This window comes from Budorcas taxicolor, chromosome 2 (genome assembly GCF_023091745.1).
Source record: "Budorcas taxicolor isolate Tak-1 chromosome 2, Takin1.1, whole genome shotgun sequence".
Taxonomy (NCBI): domain Eukaryota; kingdom Metazoa; phylum Chordata; class Mammalia; order Artiodactyla; family Bovidae; genus Budorcas; species Budorcas taxicolor.
Window position 1 is genome coordinate 49,080,289 of NC_068911.1, and position 20,795 is coordinate 49,101,083.

At 42.2% G+C, this 20,795-nt stretch overlaps 2 protein-coding genes across 4 annotated transcripts in view; one reads left to right on the forward strand and one right to left on the reverse strand.

The window, feature by feature from the left end:
* Positions 1 to 1,696, forward strand: part of WDR33 (WD repeat domain 33) — a 114,395-nt gene extending 112,699 nt beyond the window's left edge. For 2 of the 3 annotated variants that reach the window (XM_052660918.1, XM_052660935.1), the window contains one exon: positions 1,070 to 1,696. In XM_052660918.1, coding sequence (XP_052516878.1) covers positions 1,070 to 1,299 — 230 coding nt within the window. In that variant the 3' untranslated portion in view covers positions 1,300 to 1,696. The remainder of the gene's footprint in view (positions 1 to 1,069) is intronic. The other variant, XM_052660926.1, reaches the window with a different exon arrangement.
* Positions 1,697 to 4,803: 3,107 nt separating this feature from the next.
* SFT2D3 (SFT2 domain containing 3) lies at positions 4,804 to 6,597 on the reverse strand. The gene has a single exon (XM_052635758.1). The coding sequence runs from the start codon at positions 6,558 to 6,560 to the stop codon at positions 5,919 to 5,921; it is 642 nt and encodes a 213-aa protein (XP_052491718.1). The 5' UTR covers positions 6,561 to 6,597; the 3' UTR covers positions 4,804 to 5,918.
* Between the last annotated feature and the right edge of the window lie 14,198 nt (positions 6,598 to 20,795).

A 20,795-nucleotide genomic window follows, 5' to 3' on the forward strand; every position in this document is an offset into this window, starting at 1 on the left:
CCAGTTCACCTGCCTCCTGTTGAATCTCTGCTTTACAGAGTTCTGCCTTTTGTTCTTGGTAGTTTGGTTCTTCTAAGTGCAAAACTCTCAGAAATAACTTCGTGTCACCAGTCCCCACCCACATGCACATTTTGTTGCTGGCAGGGGTGGGCACTCAGGACACACTTTGTAGGTCCCAGGCTGAGGCCACATGGCTAGTGTGGAAGTGACATCCTAACTGACAGCTTCTGTGCCAGGCTACCATGAGGGGGCCTAGGCTGAGCTTTGTAAGAAAAGAAGCCAAACTTCCTTTGGCTATCTTTCCTCACCTCATCTTAGCGGGATTCAGATTCCATTCAAAAATTTAAGACAAAGTTGACAATAGTTTTCTGATAGTGCACGATGGGAGATGTGACCAAACGCTGTCATCTCAGGAAAAAATTTTAAAAGTTAGAATTGTAATGATACCTAGAGGTTTGTGTGTCTAATCCTGGAACAACTAAAACTATCCCTGGGAGAAGCACTAAAAGCTAGTGTTTCTCTTTTTGTATTTTTGTTTTTCAGGGAATATTTTATCTAGCTATTTAACAAGAAATCAAAAGTGCCATATAGTTGTAGGATAATCATAGTAAATACTTACTCTGTAGAGCACTTGTAATTAACATCATCAGCAGTTTGTATTTCTTACTTGCTTCTAATATTAAGTCAGTGCTTTTCAAACCTTCCCCCAGAACAGCTGTGGTGGCATAGGAAGGTGAAGGTACACTTCTCATAGACTGTAGGCACAGCCCAGCACGGTCTGTGGCCTCCAGCAGGGGCTCCCCAGCGGCTCCATCTCAGCCGTGGGGAACACTGTGTCTAGCTGATGCTGAGGGGCACAGCCACGAGCCAGGACAGGAAGGAGAAAAGGGAAAGTGGAGGCACAACTTCCCCTGCTCTAAGTACCATGTTACTGTTCTCAGAACTCTGTTTAAAACACAAACAAAACCAGAAATGTTCCACTGTCTGTCACCATAGAGTAAACGTTTGTACCAGGAGTTATTAAAAAGTTGAAATAAAAGTCACATGTAAAACCACTGTTTCATTTCAGGCCGAGGGGGCCCAGGACCTTCTCAGAGAGTGCCTAAGTCCGGACGTTCCAGCTCCTTGGATGGAGACCACCATGATGGATACCACAGAGATGAACCTTTTGGGGGCCCTCCAGGCAGTGGTACCCCTTCTAGAGGGGGCCGCAGTGGCAGTAACTGGGGTAGAGGGAGTAACATGAACTCTGGCCCACCAAGGCGAGGAGCTTCGAGGGGGGGTGGGAGGGGTCGGTAGAAGTTGGGGCTCAAAACCCCTAGGCCTCTCTGGACAGTATTTAAGAACTTCTTGTGGACTTTCCAAGAGAAAGAAAAGGAAACCTGCGCCGTGTAGCCCTGAACTCTCTGGGCAGCTGAATCCCAGGAGCCCCCTACTGAGGTCTTCATGATGAAGAGACTGCTGCTGGCTGCCCAGAGTAGCTGGCCTTGTTTTGTCCTGTCCACCCTCACTGCCCGAAATCCCACATGGGTTTGTGAAGATAAAAGCTGGAATCTTTTTTTTTAAGTGTCACACGACATGGAGCACCTCCACAAATTTAAGTTCATGTCCAATCGAAAATTTGTTTCTATATGTACAGTTGTCAGAGAAAAAACATTAAGTTGTTTTTGTATGAATACAGAATGTGATTTATGCAAGAATTAACAGAAAACTAGTCGTCAAGTGCTTGCCTTAAGGAAACCTTTAGTTTCCATCACATCCGGTCTGCTGAGGGGTGTACAACTACTTGCTTACATTTGTGAACATCCTTGATGGGAATCTCTAAGTCATCTAAATTAACTCATCTGTGAATTTTGTTTTTAAACAAATTCTTATCTAGCCATTCTGTCACACTTACTTTTGTAGCACAGGGAAAAATACTTCAAAATGTGGTTTGAAGTTAGATTCAAAGCCTTATTAGTTAGACATGCTGTGGCAAATGGAAAATTATACACCAAAGAAAAAAAAATCTGCATGTCCAAGCAGAGGTCTCCCTTGGCTGCATCTTCTAGTAATTACACCTTAGACTTGAGTTGCATTTTTCTGATTAGAGGAACATAAGCTAGAAATCATCTACACATACCTTTTGAATACTGTAAATCATTTCAAAAATGGTTTTAAGTTGAAAAGGAATGGATCAAAATCTTTTTTAAAACAGTTCTGTAAAATTTAAATAATGTCTTCCTCTTCCACACTAGCTATGTGGAAACACCAGTGTTTAAGGCGGAGGATTGTTCAATTAAAAGTAAGCCAGGAAGGTCTCATCCACAACAGATTCTTTTAGTTTTAAATGAATGGGACATTTGGCCCACTTTGAATTGGAAGCCAAAAGTTCAGTTTGAGATAACCCCAGGATACTTTCTATATTGACCCCTTACTTTGTTTTTATAAAAAGGCTTTTTTATTCTTCAAAGGACATCCTGTGGTCACCCTCACTACTTTGACAACTTCAGTTGGGCACTGGAGACAGGTTTATTTGACAAATTTAGTGGTGCTGGAAAGTGTCAGTAGTTGCTTAGGAAAGGGATATTGACATAGTTAGAGTATATAAAGACTCCTAATTGGTTCTCAAAAAGCCAAGTTACTTCTGCAGATAAAATGTTCACCACACATAAACACTGCCTTTTTTAGGGTGTTAGAACCTAGAGGCTTCAAGGGATTTTCTGTTTACTTTGCAATTTAAAACATCCTATTTATCAGCACCTTCCTCTAAACACACCTTTAGGAGGCTCAAGATTGCTTTAGGTTTGTGGATATTGTTTATTTGCCCTCTACTGGTATAGCTTAAAAAGAAGTTGTAATCAGATTCTAAGAGGATAAAAAGGGATCCAGAGCGCAAAACCATAATAGACTGTTTATCGTTGTTCAGTTGCTTACCATCCTATGGACTGTAGCTGATCAGGCTCCTCTGCCCTCCACTGTCTCCTGGAATTTGCTCAAATTTGTATCCACTGTATCAGTGATGCCATCCAGTTATCTCATCCTCCGTCGCCCGCTTCTCCTCCTGCCCTCTTTCCCAGCATCAGGGTCTTGTGCAGTGCATTGGCTCTTCGTATCACATGGCCGAAGTATTGCAGCTTCAGCATTAGTTTTTCCAGTTCAGGGTTGATTTCCTTTAGGATTGACTGGTTTCATCTTGCAGTCCAAGGGACTCTCAAGAATCTTTTCCAGCCCCACAACTCAAAAGCATCAATTCTTCAGCACTCAACTTTCTTTATGGTTCAACTCTCACATCCAGACATGACTACTGGAAAAACTATAGCTTTGACTATACAGACCTTTGTCAGCAAACTGATGTCTCAGCTTTTTAATACACTGTCTGGGTTTGTCACAGCCTTCCTTCCAAGCAGCAAGTGTCTTTTTGGAACCTAAGAAAATAAAATCTGTCACTGTTTCCAATTTTCTCCCATCTATTTACCATGAAGTGATGGGACAGATGCCATGATGTGTTTTTTGAATATTGAGTTTTAAACCAGGTTTTTCACACTCCTCTCACCCACATCAGGAGGCTCTTTAGCTCCTCTTCACTTTCTGCTATTGGAGTGGTATTATCTGCATATCTGAGGTTGTTATTTCTTCTGGCAATTTTGATTCCAACCTGTGATTCAACCAGTCTGACATTTCACATGATGCTACGCTGCATGTAAGTTAAATAATCAGGGTAACACTATACAGCCTTAATGAACTCCTTTCTCAATTTTGAATCAGTCCGTTGTTCCAGGTCCAGTTCTAACTTGCTTCTTGACCTGCATACACGTTTCTCAGGAGACAGGTAAGGTGGTCTGGTAGTCCCATCTCTTTAAGAGTTTTTCGGTTTGTTGTGATCCTCACAGTAAAGGCTTTAGTGCAGTCAATGAAGCAGAAGTATATGTTTTTTTGGAATTCCCTTGTTTTTTCTATGATCCAATGGATGTTGGCAATTTGATCTCTGGTTCCTCTGCCTTTTCTAGAGATCAGGCTCCTTTTTTTTTTTCCTGAGACTCGTGGTAAGAACTTTATCATAAGATTTTAAGGCTTTAACTTCAAAAACACTACCTCAGTAAGCAGAAAACCAGGTCGCATTTTGAGAATTCATTTAGAGAAAACTGAAAACTCAACATTATTTATTAATGTATATATCTCCATTTTAAGTCATCACTGTCAAAATACATATAATATATTGTGCTTTGAATTTTATAAAAACAGATTTCCCAACAGTGAATTCTTGGGAAAATGCTGGAAAAACAATTTTTAAAAATAGCATTAAATAGCATTTAAAAATGGGCTGAATTCGGTCAGATCTTCAGTCTAAAATTTAGAACTAAAATACAGATTTAACTAGGGGGTAGACAAAGCAGCCAGTGGTACATTTTCCAGTCAAAAAAATAAGTCATTCCCCCAAAACAGTGGATTTGCTTTTACAAACACTCAGTAGTTGTGCCTCTTGAGGTAGGTAATCAATAGGGTTGAAAAGCAGCCTTCTTTCAAAATAAGGGGGGTGGGAGTAAGTCTACCTTAGCGTCCACCTCTTGGAGCAGGGCTTGTTGGACACTGATCAAGACCTATAAATATAAATTTTGAGGCTGGAGGAAGAGGCAAAACTCTGTTGCCTGACCACCTGTTTAAGCAATGCTAATCCAGTCCCAGGAAACAATTACTTTCAAGTTGTTCTCAACCTTAGCAGAAAAAGGAATCATTTGGGAAGCTTAAAAAAAATACTGATGCCAATCTCGCCCCCACCCCCACCCCCACCCCCTAGAGATTCTGACTGAAGTCTGACTCAAGTAACTCTCATGTGAACTAAGAAGCACTGGCATAGGATTAAAACTTTTAAAATACAGTTTACTTCCTAGTTAATATGTAGCTAGTGACAAAACGTTTTATTTATGGACTTAACCAGAATACTGAGCCCATTCTTTCTGGCAATAAATTAACGTTAAGTCCTAGACCAAGGTGCTAAATCTAAAAGAAGAAAATTTGGCAATTAGATATGAAAAGCACCTTACATTCCATTAAGATCAGAATATAAAGTGTAAACTATGGGTTCAAAAGCACATCATAAAACTAGGAATGAAAAACTAGACCTTGTAGAAATCCATGGTTTCCATCCAGTAGATAACTGGATGTGGAATTATCTTCCTGTCTCCCAGGTGTTTCCTTAGCTGAGTTCTGTCCATAGACCTCTGAGCATTTACGTGCACCTTACTGGATACCATGCTTCTTGGTCCCTGGTTTCCTTATGTAATGCAGAACCAACTGTCCTCTAATTTTATAAGACATCATGTTAACAATTTCACTAAAATAAGAGAAAACTGAGATAAACCGTATTAACTAAAGCACTTGAAAAAATTCCAGTGGCTAAAGTCAGCATTTAATCTGCTAACTCCTATGGATACACTCACGTTGAAGAATACGGGAAAAAACTTCCAAGAGCAAAAGAAAGCACGTTTACTGGTACTAAGCTACTTCGATCTACCCCTGGATTTTCTTAGGTGACAAAACGCGAAAGAAATCCGGGAAAACAAGGGCAGTCAATCAAAACGGAAAAGCTATTTTTTCTTGTTTTACTGTGTAATCTAAGACCACGGTTAACGCAAAAGCAATTTATCACTAATGTTTCATAGCGTATCACCAATTCGAAACAAAATCTGGTTTTCACAGCACTTCTGCCGAGTGTAGCACAAAATGCTGAAATCGAGGAGCTTCCCAAACTGCTCGTGTCTCAGTTTACAGTTCGCTGGCACAGTAAAGTAGCAGCTTCTACCCCGGGCGGTCTGGGAACGGACAGGCGCAGTCCTTGGTTTGGCTGGCGCTGGGCCTAGAGCCGGTTGCCCGTGTCCTCTCGGTGGCGCATCCTGGGGACGGATTCTGCGTCCTTCCGACGGCGCGGGCCGCGGGCCTCAAACGGGGAGCGCCTTGGCGAGGGCGGCGCCCGGGCCCAAGCGCCCGAGCGTGATGCGCAGAGCGGTGCCCGCGCCCCGGGGAAGCACGCCCAGCAAGGCGGCCAGCAGTGCGGCCACTTGTGCGCAGGCGCCCAGCGCTGTGAGCAACGTACTCCGCAGACACAGCGCCGCGTACAGCGTCGCGCCTAGCGCGACCACGTAGAGCAGCGCGGGCCGCGAGGGCGCCTCCTCGCCGCGCAGCAGGCGTCCACACGCTGCGCCGCCGCGCAGTAGTGTGCCTCCCGCTAGTGCCAGCGCCGAGCCCAGCGACCAGAGCAGCGCGAACTTCCGGGCGCGCAGCAGCAGCACAGGCGCGTAGAGTGCGGCCAGGCCGAAGCAGAGCGCAGCCAGCAGCAGGCACACGCCACTCGCCGCCAGCCGCTGAGTGCGCGTCACGCTGGGCAGGCACGTCTGTCCCGCCGCCGGCTCCGCGGGGCTCTGTGTCCACGTCCAGCGCAGGCCCGCGCGGCTCAACCACGCCCCGGCCTCCGCCGTGGGCTCCTTCGCCTCTCCCGCGGCGAGCAGTGGCTCCGCGGCCGCCGGGCCGCCCGCTTTCCCCTGCGCCAGATATTCCTGCAGCTGGCGGTTGAGGTCCGCCATGTTTGATGGTGGCTTCCGCGAAGTGGCGGCGAGGGGGAGCTGCGGCTGCCGCCCACTTCCGGCTCTACTCGGTCGGCTTTGGAAACTGCTCGGACCTCGGGCGGCTGTCAGTCCGCCTGGACGGAAGGGGCGGGGCTTGTGGTTCTGCTGCCTTCGTGGTCTCGACTGGCACTTGCGCTGAGACCGCGGCTGTGTCCCTGCGTGTTGCATCAGGATACCTTTCTTCGGTGTCCGCTGTAGGCGCTGACAGGGCTTGGGTGAATTATAACCGCATTAGAAGTTAGTTGAGGGGAGTGAGCTCGTGTGGCTATAAATGAAAGAAACTTGTGTGTCTTGACTTTATGGATATCAGTGTCGTGATTCTGTGCTGTAGTTTCCCAATATTTGGCTATTGAGGGGAAATGGGGAAAGGGTTTACGGTCTTAAACTACGCTAATCTATAATTTAACTTTTAATTTAATTTTTTAAGAAGCTCACGCTGCAGGTCATAAGTGGTTTCTTCGGTAATGCTACAGAGCTGAAGCAGAGTTAGCCGCCTACTCCCACTGATGAGCTTCTCTTCTCTTACCCGTTTCAGCATAGGCCTGGCAATACTGTTTCAAGCCCCAGGTCATATATGTATATTTTTGGCCCACATTGTCATGCTCCTGATGCACCTCTGGGTACAGGTTTCCTGACCCGTCAGATAATTCTGAAGCGCTTGTTCACGGCTCGGTTAATTTCTGATCTTTCTCTTTTCAGAACCTCCTTGAAGTTCCTTGGCTTGTTATGTAGGTCACAGCTATCTGGGTGTCTGCTAGGACTTCTGGTTTCCCTGCTCTCTGGTTTCTGCTTGGCTAATTCCTGTTCTCAGACATTCAGAGTAAGCTGCACCTCTTGTTTACATCTCACACTGAGGTGCACTTTCTTAGAGTTCTTATCTATCCCAATTGTGAAAGGTTGTTCTAGGCAGTGCCAGCAGCTTGAGGACAAGTTCTCTCTCATCTCCCTTTTCTTTGGACCTGGAAGGCTACAGCAAAGTCACTCAAACGGACGTTGACCTGATTCACACAGCTGTCGATTTGAGTGCAGTAAAGGTGCTTGAAAGCCTTTGTAGAAGTTGAAGCCTTCGGTTGAAAAACCCATTTTTAAAGTGTCTATTGTGAATTTAAATATGATGGCATGGAATTCTTTTTGTGATGTAAAGTGCAACCCAGTTAGGTACTACAGCAGTGTATTCTTGTACAGGTCTTTGATTTACTTGCCCCGGAAGCACTGGGAATGGGAGGCAGGGCTGAGCGCGGTAGGCTGTCTTCTGTCGCTGACTTTGGAGGCACTGCAGGAGAAGAGAGGGTATCGCCCTGTGTCTGTTTCTTTTGTCTGTACTAGCTGCCCTCACTCCCTTGGTCCTGGCTTCCCCTGCACAACTCCAGCTGATGACTGGTGAGCCTCCTTAGTCCTTTATGACGAGATCAGTATTAATGAGTTCCTGCTCTTATCATGTCTGACTTTTCAGTTTTCTTGTTACCTGTGTAACCAGTTTTCCCCTATTAAATTATTCCCTTTAATACTTGGTTTTCCTGGTTGGATCTTGACTATTGTTACTGAACAAGCAAACTTGGTTCCACTTGCCCAATGTGCAGCAAAGCCAATCTGCTCACCCTGGATTGTGGTGGAGGAAAGTATTGTGTTTATTGTAGGGTGCCAAGCACCTTACTCACATGACCTGAACTCCCCAGTGGCTTTCAGGGGCAGGTTTCTGAAACTAGTCACAGGGTGCATGGTGAGCTCATGCACAATTATTGTTGATTAGTTGATGGTGAGGTAACTGGGTGATATGGGAATCTCAACTGCCAACTTAAAAAAAGTACACAATGTGAGAGTTGTGAATGAAGTTTTATTTGGGGAAAAATGTGAGGACTACAGCCTGGAAGAGAGTATCTCAGATAGCCCTGAGAAACTCTTGCAAAGAGGTAGGGTGAAGGTCAGTATATATGTGATTTTGCTGAAGGCGAAATATGGAAATAAGCACACACACACACACACACACACACACACACATATATATATATATATTTTTTTTTTTGCAAAAGGTTTCTGCTAATCATGAGCAGTTGTCACCATTTGAGTGCTTTTCTAGATATGAGAGGACACAAGAATTGGGCTCATAAAATTGGCTCCTGAAAATATCTACCTGAAGACTTGTTCTGCCAGTTTTTCCCAGAGCGTCAGTTCAGTTCATTCGCTCAGTCGTGTCTGACTCTTTGTGACCCCATGGACTGCAGCATGCCAGGCCTCCCTGTCCATCACCAACTCCTAGAGTTCACCCAAACCCATGTTCATCGAGTCGGTGATGCCATCCAACCATCTCATCCTCTGTCGCCCCTTCTCCTCCTGCCCTCAATCTTTCCCAGCATTAGGGTCTTTTCAAATGAATCAGCTCTCCACATCAGGTGGCCAAAGTATTGGAGTTTCAGTTTCAACATCAGTCCTGCAATAGCCTGCCTCATTTCTACTCTCCACCCTGAAATCCTTTCAGGGAGTGTTGGAAATCAGCAGTTGCAGCAGCACCTGCTTTAATCCTTGTAGAGGTGGATGGCAAGTGCCAGTGTTAGGTGCCAGTTTGTAGTTAGGGCCCCCTCATGGTAATAAATTTGTTCATGCTTTGAGAGGCATTTTATGACCATTTTGTCCACTGGTGCTAGGAAGGCTTATTCCTAGGTCCGGCAGAGGTTTTGCTGAAAGGCCATTCAATATGCTATTACTGGACTAGGTCTTATAAACAATAGCTAAAGGTAATGTTGGACCATCTGTCCGGCTAATCTGTTGTAGTCCAGGAAAAAATTCCCTCTTGTAGCATCTTCCTGTATCAAGAATCTCACTATTACAGTAATTGATCTCATATAGAACCATATATTTGATCAGTTGCTTCAAGTTGCCTAGTCATCATTATATTTGTTGGAAGCTCAGTCACACAGTTGGTAATATAAGGAACAATAATCTTGTAAAATAGGCAAAATACAAATAATATAGCTAATACATTAATTAGAATTATAAGTAAATATTTAAGCCAAGAGCTTCCCATGCCAAATCAGTTTTTGAAGAGATTGTCAAGACTAGGAAGTGGGTCACTTAAGGCAGAAATGTGATTTCTCACATTCATTAAATGTGTTAGAGGATTCGTCAGGTACAGGGTTCAGTTTGAGTTATGGCACAAGTGCCTCCCTGAGCTGCTGAAGGATGTCAAGTGTCATGTGGTTTTCTAGCACTTTCCTCATTATAGAGACCTCAGAATTCGGTAGGCTAATAGCCTGGTTCAGTTCATTTCAGTTTGGTCGCTCAGTTGTGTCTGACTCTGCAGCGCCATGGACTGCAGCACACCAGGCTTCCCTGTCCATCACCAAACCTGGAGCTTAATTAAAGTCATGTCTATTGAGTCGGTGATGCCATCCAACCATCTCATCCTCTTTCGTCCCCTTCTGCTCCTGCCTTCAATCTTTCCCAGCATCAGCGTCTCGTCCAGTGAGTCAGTTCTTTGCATCAGGTGGCCAAGGTATTGGAGTTTTAGCTTCAGCATGAGTCCCTCCAATGAATATTCAGGACTGATTTCCTTTAGGATGGACTGGTTTGATCTCCTTACAGTCCAAGGGACTCTCAAGAGTCTGCTCCAAAATCACCGTTCAAAAGCATCAGTTCTTCACCACTCAGCTTTCTTTATAGTCCAACTCTCACATCCACACATGACTACTGGAAAAACCATCGCTTTGACTAGACAGACCTTTGTTTGCAAAGTAATGTCTCTGCTTTTTAATATGCTGTCTAGGTTGGTCATAGCTTTTTTTCCAAGGAGCAAGCGTCTTCTAATTTCTTGGCTGTAGTCACCATGGTGGTGATTTTGGAGCTCCCCCCCCAAATAAAGTCTGTCACCATTTCCATTGTTACCCCGTTTATTTGCCATGAAGTGATGGAACTGGATACCATAATCTTCGTTTTCTGAATGTTGAGCTTTAAGCCAACTTCGCTCTCCTCTTTCACTTTCATCAAGAGGCTCTTCAGTTCTTCTTCACTTTCTGCCATAAGGGTGGTGTCATCTGCACATCTGAGGCTACTGATATTCCTTCTGGCAATCTTGATTCCAGCCTGTGCTTCATCCAGCCCAGCGTTTCTCATGCTGTACTCTGCATATAAGTTAAATAAGCAGCGTGATAATATACAGCCTTGATGTACTCCTTTCCTGATTTGGACCAGTCTGTTGTTCCATGTCCAGTTCTAACACTTGCTTCTTGACCTGCCTACAGATTTCTCACGAGGCAGGTCAGGTGGTCTGGTATTCCCATCTCTTTCAGAATTTTCAACAGTTTGGTGTGATCCACACAGTCAAAGGCTTTGATGTAGTCAATAAAGCAGAAATAGATGTTTTTCTGGAACTCTCTTGCTTTTTTTCTATGATCCAATAGATGTTGGCAATTTGGTCTCTGGTTCCTCTGCCTTTTCTAAATCCAGCTTGAACATCTGGAAATTCACGGTTCATATACTGTTGAAGCCTGGCTTGGAGAATTTTGAGCATTACTTTGTGTGTGAGATGAATGCAAGTGTGAGGCAGTGTGAACATTCTTTGCTTGGTTACTATCATTTAAAATCTCTTGAGTGAATTTTACTAAGGCTTTGGTATGGCTGATTACATTCTCCAGTCCTGTTGAAGAATGTAACATACTGAAGGCACAAAAATAGCTGCTATATAATCATTCCAGTGAAATACAGATTTCTTGACTTCTCAGGCTCATACCAATGGTAGACTGGTTGTTATTGGGCTAGTACTAATGGTAGATCGGCTGGGGTCATCTCTAAATTGTTACGTATATGACCCTGAGTCCAAGGAAATCCTAGTGTTCATCTTCCTGTCCATCCCAGTGGAAGCCCATGGACTAGTATCACAGGTCCAATTAGGCACAACCCAGTGAATCCCTGGTCATCTGACCCATTTGGTTCCATACCAGTCACCATCTCTAAGGGCAGTAATACGTAGGCATTGTTCATAAGGCACCCACCCAACTTTCCTAATGTTACAAGGATGATCATCCTTGGTACAACTTAATTGTTCCACCAGAGAGGAACTTTTAAACTAAATGACCATAGCCATAGTGTTAACTACAAAAATCAATCCCATAATTGTGGAAGGTTTCCTTCTAATAAATGGGAAGTTACAACGTTTAATTGAAACTTAGCTTGTTGTTCTGATTGAGCTTGAGTGACCCTGAAAGAAAGTTCATATATATGGCCAGGGTCAGAGCAGGTATTATTAACTGGCCAGGTGAGAGGATCCTATCTAGTAATATCAAGAGTAGCCTGAGCAGGACTGAGCTTATGTTCTTCTAAAATCAATTTCCTAAGGGCTGGCCAGTCAGCACCTTGGAAGTGAGAAATCCACCAAGGTAACCAAGAAGTACTAGACACAGGTAATTGGCAACAAACCCCCAAATTGGATTGATTTTGAAAACCAGCATAGGATCATGCCCATGATAGGAAGACATTTGATTTGTATGTAAAGGTTCAAGAAGTTAAGAAAACATAAATGATTATACGAATCAGGTCCAGCATCTTTGGGTAAGCTATCTGCTGATGTCCTTTTGTCTTGGTATGAGTGTAGTTTGTCCCTCTGTTTAAATATTGTTTTAAAGTGAGCTTGAGGTCAGCAGTCCTCTCTATAGACCAGTCCAATGTGGAGGCCCTTTTTAAGTGAAAAATATGAATCCGAGAGTCAGTTCCCTTTAGTTTTGCTGCACATGAGCTAATTGAATGCCTGGTAAGAACCTTCCCACCTGGCTTGTAGTGAATCCTTTAAATGATATATCTGCCAATGTATATAATCCCCTGGTTGCAGTGGCATCTGATCTTCATCCAAAGGTAGATTATTCAGATAAGCTTTAGTAACAAACTTAAAGTGTCCTTTTAATAATTCAATTTAACATTATATCAGTATAACTTAACAGCAAGGAACTATCTGGGAGGTGCATCTAGTAAATATAGATCCCCATTAACAAAATTGAAATTTAATATTCATTGAAACATACTCTTTTTCTCTCTAAAATTACCCTCATTTTTACCAAATTAAGGCTAGTTTGCCAAATAAGTCTGGTCTCAGTAAACTTGGCCTGATTTACATAAGTATGCTTGATCAGATAGACATTTTGATTGCTGAAACTTTTATAAGGACTCTTGGACTGAACTTTTTAAAAGACGTCTTAGGGTTAGGAAAGTCACACCAAGGGCTTGTCACAGATTTCGCCTACCAGATTTGGGTGAATTCCTCCCTTTTCAAGGATCCCAAAATACCTTGAGGTTTCTGTAACTGTTTGAGAGGTAGCCTTCCTCATTTATTTGATAAAGCTGCTGGGAACCTAAGAGTTTCTAATCTCTGGAGGGATCAGATAAGTTAAATGTTTCAATTCTTCTTGCAAAGGTATAATTTACCAAATTACTATAAGTCATAATTAAAGGGAAAGACTTTCCTTACACTTGGAAATCACAGATCCCAGCCTGTAGTTTTTCAGATAGAAACGATAAAAATTATAACCCTATTCACCAATTCACTCAGTGCTTTTGTTAACTTTTTATGAAGCCATCAGATTTTTCACTGAAACTCTTTAATTTCTTATGAAGTTCAGCATTATGGTCTGAAAGTCAGAAGCTTTTATTTATCCCAAAATCCTTTCTATAAATGTTCCTGAGGAGGAAGCATTTTTGCAGAGGCAACAGAATAAAACCATAACTGTCCATGACAGAAGATTTAAGACATGTTTAAAATCTGATTACAATGCAGTCCAATTGACTAAATTGGTTACTGTTGTAACATACATCACTTAAAGATAGTAACTAGATTTATAACAACATTTTATAGGACATATTAATTTTAGGAATTTATATAGGTTCTAGAATACCTATATTAATATTCACCATACACTATAAGAAGATTTATTAAGCATTTGACAATGCTTCCTATGTAATTTAGCACACTAAATGAAACTTTAATATATCTCTTTGGGATGTGTTAGGGGCCCTTTGAAGCATCCCACAGTTAGCTAGAGATCAAAGGACTTCATTTAACTTTGATTTAGAAAGTTTGGTCAAAAAAAATAAAACTATACCAAAAAGGTTTAGAACACTCAGATAGGATCATAGTTCACTGTGAAACAATAGTTATTCAGTTCAGTTCATTTCAGTCTCTCAGTCATGTCCGACACTTTGCGACCCTATGAATCGCAGCACACCAGGCCTCACTGTCCATCACCATCTCCCAGAGTTCACCCAAACTCACATCCATCAAGTCGGTGATGGACGACTCGATGGATCAGCCATCTCATCCTCTGTCGTCCCCTTTTCCTCCTGCCACCAATCCCTCCCAGCATCAGAGTCTTTTCCAATGAGTCAACTCTTCACATGAGGTGGCCAAAGTACTGGAGTTTCAGCTTTAGCATCATTCCTTCCAAAGAAATCCCAGGGCTGATCTTCAGAATGGACTGGTTGGATCTCCTTGCAGTCCAAGGGACTCTCAAGAGTCTTCTCCAACACCACAGTTCAAAAGCATCAATTCTTCGGTGTTCAGCTTTTTTCACAGTCCAGCTCTCATCCATACATGACCACTGGAAAAACCATAGCCTTGACTAGATGGACCTTTGTTGGCAAAGTAGTGTCTCTGCTTTTCCATATGCTCTCTAGGTTGATCATAACTTTTCTTCCAAGGAGTAAGCATCTTTTAATTTTATGGCTGCAATCACCATCTGCAGTGATTTTGGAGCCCAAAGAAATCAAGTCTGACACTGTTTCCCCATCTATTTCCCATGAAGTGATGGGACCAGATGCCATGATCTTTGTTTTCTGAATGTTGAGCTTTAAGCTAACTTTTTCACTCTACTTTCACTTTCATCAAGAGGCTTTTTAGTTCCCAAAGTATTAATAACAATAAAAGACTTCAAAGGCAAATACAAATCACTTAAAAGGTAAAGAAGCTTAAAATCTATTATCCAAGGCAGTTCAACATCTTAAGAAAACTTGTCCTCTTAACAAGAGAGAAAAGCTAAGCCAAATTCAAGTTTAGCACCCAGTTTTAAAGTTTATTTACTCAAATGAATTTATACCTTAGTCCTGACCATACACAGAACTCTTTGCACGGGGTCTGCATTCCATAAAGCTTTCTGTATCTATCACTTTATTTTTCCATTCAGAAACAGCCAGCTCTAAGGCCTACTTACTTGTCCCTTAATAAATGCAATTTCATTCCTCATGCCTTCTTTACTGAAAATATACATTGTACTTTGCTACTGTATACAAAAATATTTTTTCTATTAGCTTTAATTACATTTCAAAATTAGAATCCTCAGCTTTTTTTTTTTCTTCTTAGATTGGAATATAATTCCTTTAAAATGTTGTGTTAGTTTCTGCTGTACAGTGAAGTTTATTACTGTGTTGATCTATATTACCTCTTAGACCTCCTCCCACCCCACCCCTATCCCACCTACCTACGTCATCACAGACCACTGAGCTGAGCTTCCTGTGCTTTATAGCAGCTTCCTGCCAGCTGATTTACTCATGGTAGTGTATATACGTCAGTCCCCATCTCTCAATTTGTCCCGCCCCCCTCTTCCTCCTACCCCATGTCTGCATGTCCATTCTCTGTTCTGTGTCTCTGTTCTTGCCAGGAAAATAGGTTCATCTGTATCATTTTTCTAGATTCCACACATACGCATTAATATGCGATATTTGGATTTCTGTCTTCACTCTGAGACAGACTCTAGGTCCGTCCACATCTCTACAGATGGCTCTTGTTTCTTTCAGTGTCTGAGTATTACTCCATTGTGTATGTACCACGTCTGTATCCATGCATCTGTCATTGGACGTCTAGGTTGCTTCCATGTCCTGGCTATCGTAAGTAGCGCTGCAGTGAACAGTGGGGTACAGGTGTCCTTTTGAATTGTGGTTTTATCAGGGTATATGCCCCGTAGTGGGATTGCTGGGTCTTATGGTAGAATCCTCAGCTCTAAAAACCTCAATTTCTTGTGAAAACTAAGAAGTAGGCAATTATGAACTGATATTTATATTAGCATTCTATAGTTTTGAGGACATAAATACCAGGGATAATGTCTAAACACATTTGCTTTCTTACACAGGACATGGCACCAGACATACTCATTAATAGTCCTAAATACTTTTTGTTTTTATGTAAAAGGAAGCCAGTATTCAGTAACCAATGTTTCAGTATCTTTTATTTGGAAATGATGTAAGCTTCTATCGGTCATTAGGCTATTCAGTAAGCTTCCATCAGTTAACTTATTTTAGCACGTCTCCAGAATTTCAAGTCACCAGAATCTGGAAAGACTGTATTAGATAAACATTTCTAAAGAATAATTATTCTTAATAGAGTATCTAAAAGCTCTTATCTCACATTTTCTTTCTTTAAAAGTTTCTTCACATCAAGTTACATTCTTTGCTGACAAATTCGCTATGGATATTACAAGACTCTATGTAACTTACATCTAGGTGCAATAAAAGTGCTATACTTAATGTTGATGACTCTAAAGTCATGTCTGTATTCCAGGTATTAATTTAATGCTGGATATTTCCCAGTTTATGTGAACCTGAAATTAATTGTGGCCAGTTATTTCCTCTGTTATTTATTTATTTTTTTAGAATTTATATAAGCCCTTAATTTCCTTTAATCCAGTTAAATAGAGCTCACTTGTGAATTAATTTTGATAATCCCATGCAGAGGTGAAAACAAAGATAATGCATAGGTAAAAGTGAAAGTGAAAAGTGAAGTCGCTCAGTCGTGTCCGACTCTTTGTGACCCCGTGGACTGTAGCCTGCCAGGCTCCTCCGTCCATGGGATTCTCCAGGCAAGAATACTGGAGTGGGGTGCCATTTCCTTCTCCAGGAATGCATAGATAAACATATAGACAAACACAAGGAGAGATCTCATAGCCTCATTTTCTAAAGTTAGTTGTGAATCACATATCACAATGTTTACACTAGTTGTAAATTCACTAGTTGTAAATAACACTAGTGTAAATTCACTAGTTGTAAATAACACTAGTGTAAATTCACTAGTTGTAAATAACATTTGGAATATGTTTTTTCAACCCAAGAAAGCCCACACGCAGCAACAAAGACCCAGAGCAGCCAAAAATAAATGAATAAAAACATTTTAAAAAGAAAGGAAAAGGTTTATCTGTGAAAATTATGAACCTTCAGTTGCAACAATTAAGTACGCAATGTCAGTGGAAGGTTAACCAACTTCCATTTAATTCCCAAATGGTAGGGAAAGCTAGCTTGAAGGGAAAAAACTTGAGAATGATGACCCTGAGGAAACAAGTCCTACCAGGAAAACTTGATTTTCTCTTCCTGTGTCTTGAGACCAGAACTCTTAGAAAGATTTTTCTATGTCTCTTTCCCCCCGCCGCCCAAGCCCACCAGTCTCAGGAATTAGAGATTATCTAGATAAATGATCCTCAAGAGTTCTGAGATCCAATACCTCTGAGAAACTTTTCCCGGGCTGTAGTCCTTACTTTGCCCCAAATAAAACTTACAGCTCTCACATTGTGGTATTTTGTTTCTTTTTTTTCTTATGTTGGTAACTTCTGGTTCCTCAGCCTTCTGGTTCCTACTGGTTTGGGGTCGTCTTGGTGGTGGTGAGCATGCAGCTAACTTCTTCCACCTGATAGGGGTCTTAGTATTTGCAAAACAACTCAAGGATATGGCTCAGGGTATTGTCTACAGCCCTTGAGGAAGAACTAAAGGTTCTCAACCTTCTTTAATGGTTAAATTTGTTATTTTGTCTTGCTTGATTCCTTTCCTTTGTTTCTGCATTTTTTTATTTCTCTGATTATATTTGCTCTTTGGAACTTGGGGAACACCTGAAGCTTTTCTACAGATAAGAGCTGGGAGACATGGGGAAGTCTGTTCCAGGAAAGATCTTGCTTCATTTCAGTATGCTTTTTCAAAATACATTGCAATTTGTTATCTCACTTGTGTTAATATAAATAAAGAGGTAAACTGAAGCAAGCTCAAATTACTAGGAATTAAACTTATTCAGGAACAGCAGAGGAATTGCATTTGGGGAAAATCAAACTGTAGCAGCTACAAGGGAGTCCGTTTTAGGTTTGGGCTGTATTTGTGGGCAAGGAGTGCATAGGGCAGAGTCTAGTCAGAGTCCAGCAATAAGTTCACTGGCTTGAAAATGGGGAGAGATTCTTGGTGAATGTTCAGTTCTGGAGCCACTAGCCACATGTAGCTGTGAACAGCCTGACAGGTGGCTGGTGAGATAGAAGAACCTCATTTAAAATTTTAATTAAGTTATTATTTGTAATGAATTGCATTTATAATATACTAAAATTTACACATACTATCATACATAATATTTAAAATATAATTTATTATATAACATCATTATATAATTGTATATAAGGTCAAGAAACACCTGGAATAACAGGCAAATTTGGCCTTGGAATGCGGAATGAAGCAGGGCAAAGGCTGAGTTTTGCCAAGAGAACGCACTGGTCATAGCAAACACCCTCTTCCAACAACACGAGAGAAGACTCTACACATGGACATCACCAGATGGTCAACACTGAAATCATATTGATTGTATTCTTTGCAGCCAAAGATGGAGAAGCTCTATACAGTCAGCAAAAACAAGACCGGGAGCTGACTGTGGCTCAGATCATGAACTCCTTATTGCCAAATTCAGACTGAAATTGAAGAAAGTAGGGAAAACCACTAGACCATTCAGATATGACCTAAATCAAATCCCTTATGATTATACAGTGGAAGTGAGAAATAGATTTAAGGGCCTAGATCTGATAGATAGAGTGCCTGATGAACTATGGATGGAGGTTTGTGACATTGTACAGGAGACAGGGATCAAGACCATCCGCATGGAAAAGAAATGCAAAAAAAGCAAAATGGCTATCTGCGGAGGCCTTACAAATAGCTGTGGAAAGAAGAGAAGCAAAAAGCAAAGGAGAAAAGGAAAGATATAAGTATCTGAATGCAGAGTACCAGAGAATAGCAAGAAGAGATAAGAAAGCCTTCCTCAGCGATCAATGCAAAGAAATAGAGGAAAAGAACAGAATGGGAAAGACTAGAGATCTCTTCAAGAAAATTAGAGATACCAAGGGAACATTTCATGCAAAGATGGGCTCAATAAAGGACAGAAATGGTACAGACCTAACAGAAGCAGAAGATATTAAGAAGAGGTGGCAAGAATACACAGAAGAACTGTACAAAAAAGATCTTCACAACCAAGATAATCACGATGGCGTGATCACTCACCTAGAGCCAGACATCCTGGAATGTGAAGTCAAGTGGGCCTTAGGAAGCATCACTACGAACAAAGCTGGTGGAGGTGATGGAATTCCAGTGGAGCTGTTTCAAATCCTGAAAGATGATGCTGTGAAAGTGCTGCACTCAGTATGCCAGCAAATGTGGACAACTCAGCAGTGGCCACAGGACTGGAAAAGGTCAGTTTTCATTCCAATCTCAAAGAAAGGCAATGCCAAAGAATGCTCAAACTACTGCACAATTGCACTCATCTAACATGCTAGCAAATGCTCAAAATTCTCCAAGCCAGGCTTCAACAGTACATGAACTATGAACTTCCAGATGTTCAAGCTGGTTTTAGAAAAGGCAGAGGAACCAGAGATCAAATTGCCAACATCTGTTGGATCACAGAAAAAGCAAGAGAGTTCCAGAAAACCATCTATTTATGCTTTATTGACTATGCCAAAGCCTTTGACTGTGGATCACAATAAACTGGAAAATTCTGAAAGAGATGGGAATACCAGACCACCTGACCTGCCTCTTGAGAAACCTATATGCAGGTCAAGAAGCAACAGTTAGAACTGGACATGGAACAGCAGACTGGTTCCAAATAGGAAAAGGAGTACGTCAAGGCTCTATATTGTCACCCTGCTTATTTAACTTATATACAGAGTACATCATGAGAAACACTGGGCTGGAAGAAGCACAAGCTGGAATCAAGATTGCCAGGAGAAATCAATAACGTCAGATATGCAGATGACACCACCCTTATGGCAGAAAGTGAAGAGGAACTAAAAAGCCTCTTGATGAAAGTGAAAGAGGAGAGTGAAAAAGTTGGCTTAAAGCTCAACATTCAGGAGACGAAGATCATGGCATCTGGTCCCATCACTTCATGGGAAATAGATGGGGAAACAGTGGAAACAGTGTCAGACTTTACTTTTTTGGGCTCCAAAATCACTGCAGATGGTGACTGCAGCCATGAAATTAAAAGACGCTTACTCCTTGGAAGGAAAGTTATGACCTACCTAGATAGCATATTGAAAAGCAGAGACATTACTTTGCCAACAAAGGTCCGTCTAGTCAAGGCTATGGTTTTTCCAGTAGTCATGTATGGATGTGAGAGTTGGACTGTGAAGAAGGCTGAGCGCCGAAGAACTGATGCTTTTGAACTGTGGTGTTGGAGAAGACTCTTGAGAGTCCCTTGGACTGCAAGGAGATCCAACCAGTCCATTCTAAAGGAGATCAGCCCTGGGATTTCTTTGGAAGGAATGATGCTAACACTGAAACTCCAGTACTTTCGCCACCTCATGTGAAGAGTTGACTCATTGGAAAAACTCTGATGCTGGGAGGGATTGGGGGCAGGAGGAGAAGGGGATGATGGAGGATGAGATGGCTGGATGGCATCACGGACTCAATGGACGTGAGTCTGAGTGAACTCTGGGAGTTGGTGATGGGCAGGGAGGCCTGGTGTGGTGCAATTCATGGGATCGCAAAGAGTTGGACATGACTGACCGTCTGAACTGAGCTGATATAATCATATTCATGAGAGTCACGTGTGACCAATGGCTGCTATATTGGAGTGCTTGGAGCATGTTAGAAACATGGGCATTTGGTATCATCGTGATGCAGGGTGCTTCCCAGATGGTGCTAGTAGTAATGAGATGTGGGTTTGATCCCTGGATCAGGAAGACCCCGTGGATGAGGGCATGGCAACCCACTGCAGTATTCTTATCTGGAGAATCCCATGGACGGATCCTGGTGGACTATAGTCCATAGGGTCCCAAAGAGTCAGACACAACTGAAGGGACTTAGCGCATACACAGCACTTGTGTGTGTACATGAGCAGGGACACCGGTCGCTTTGCTCCGTGGTGCCTGTCGGGTCAGGCACTTATAAAAGCCCAGGTGTCTTGACCGGGTTGGTTGATTGTCTCCGGGGGCTCTG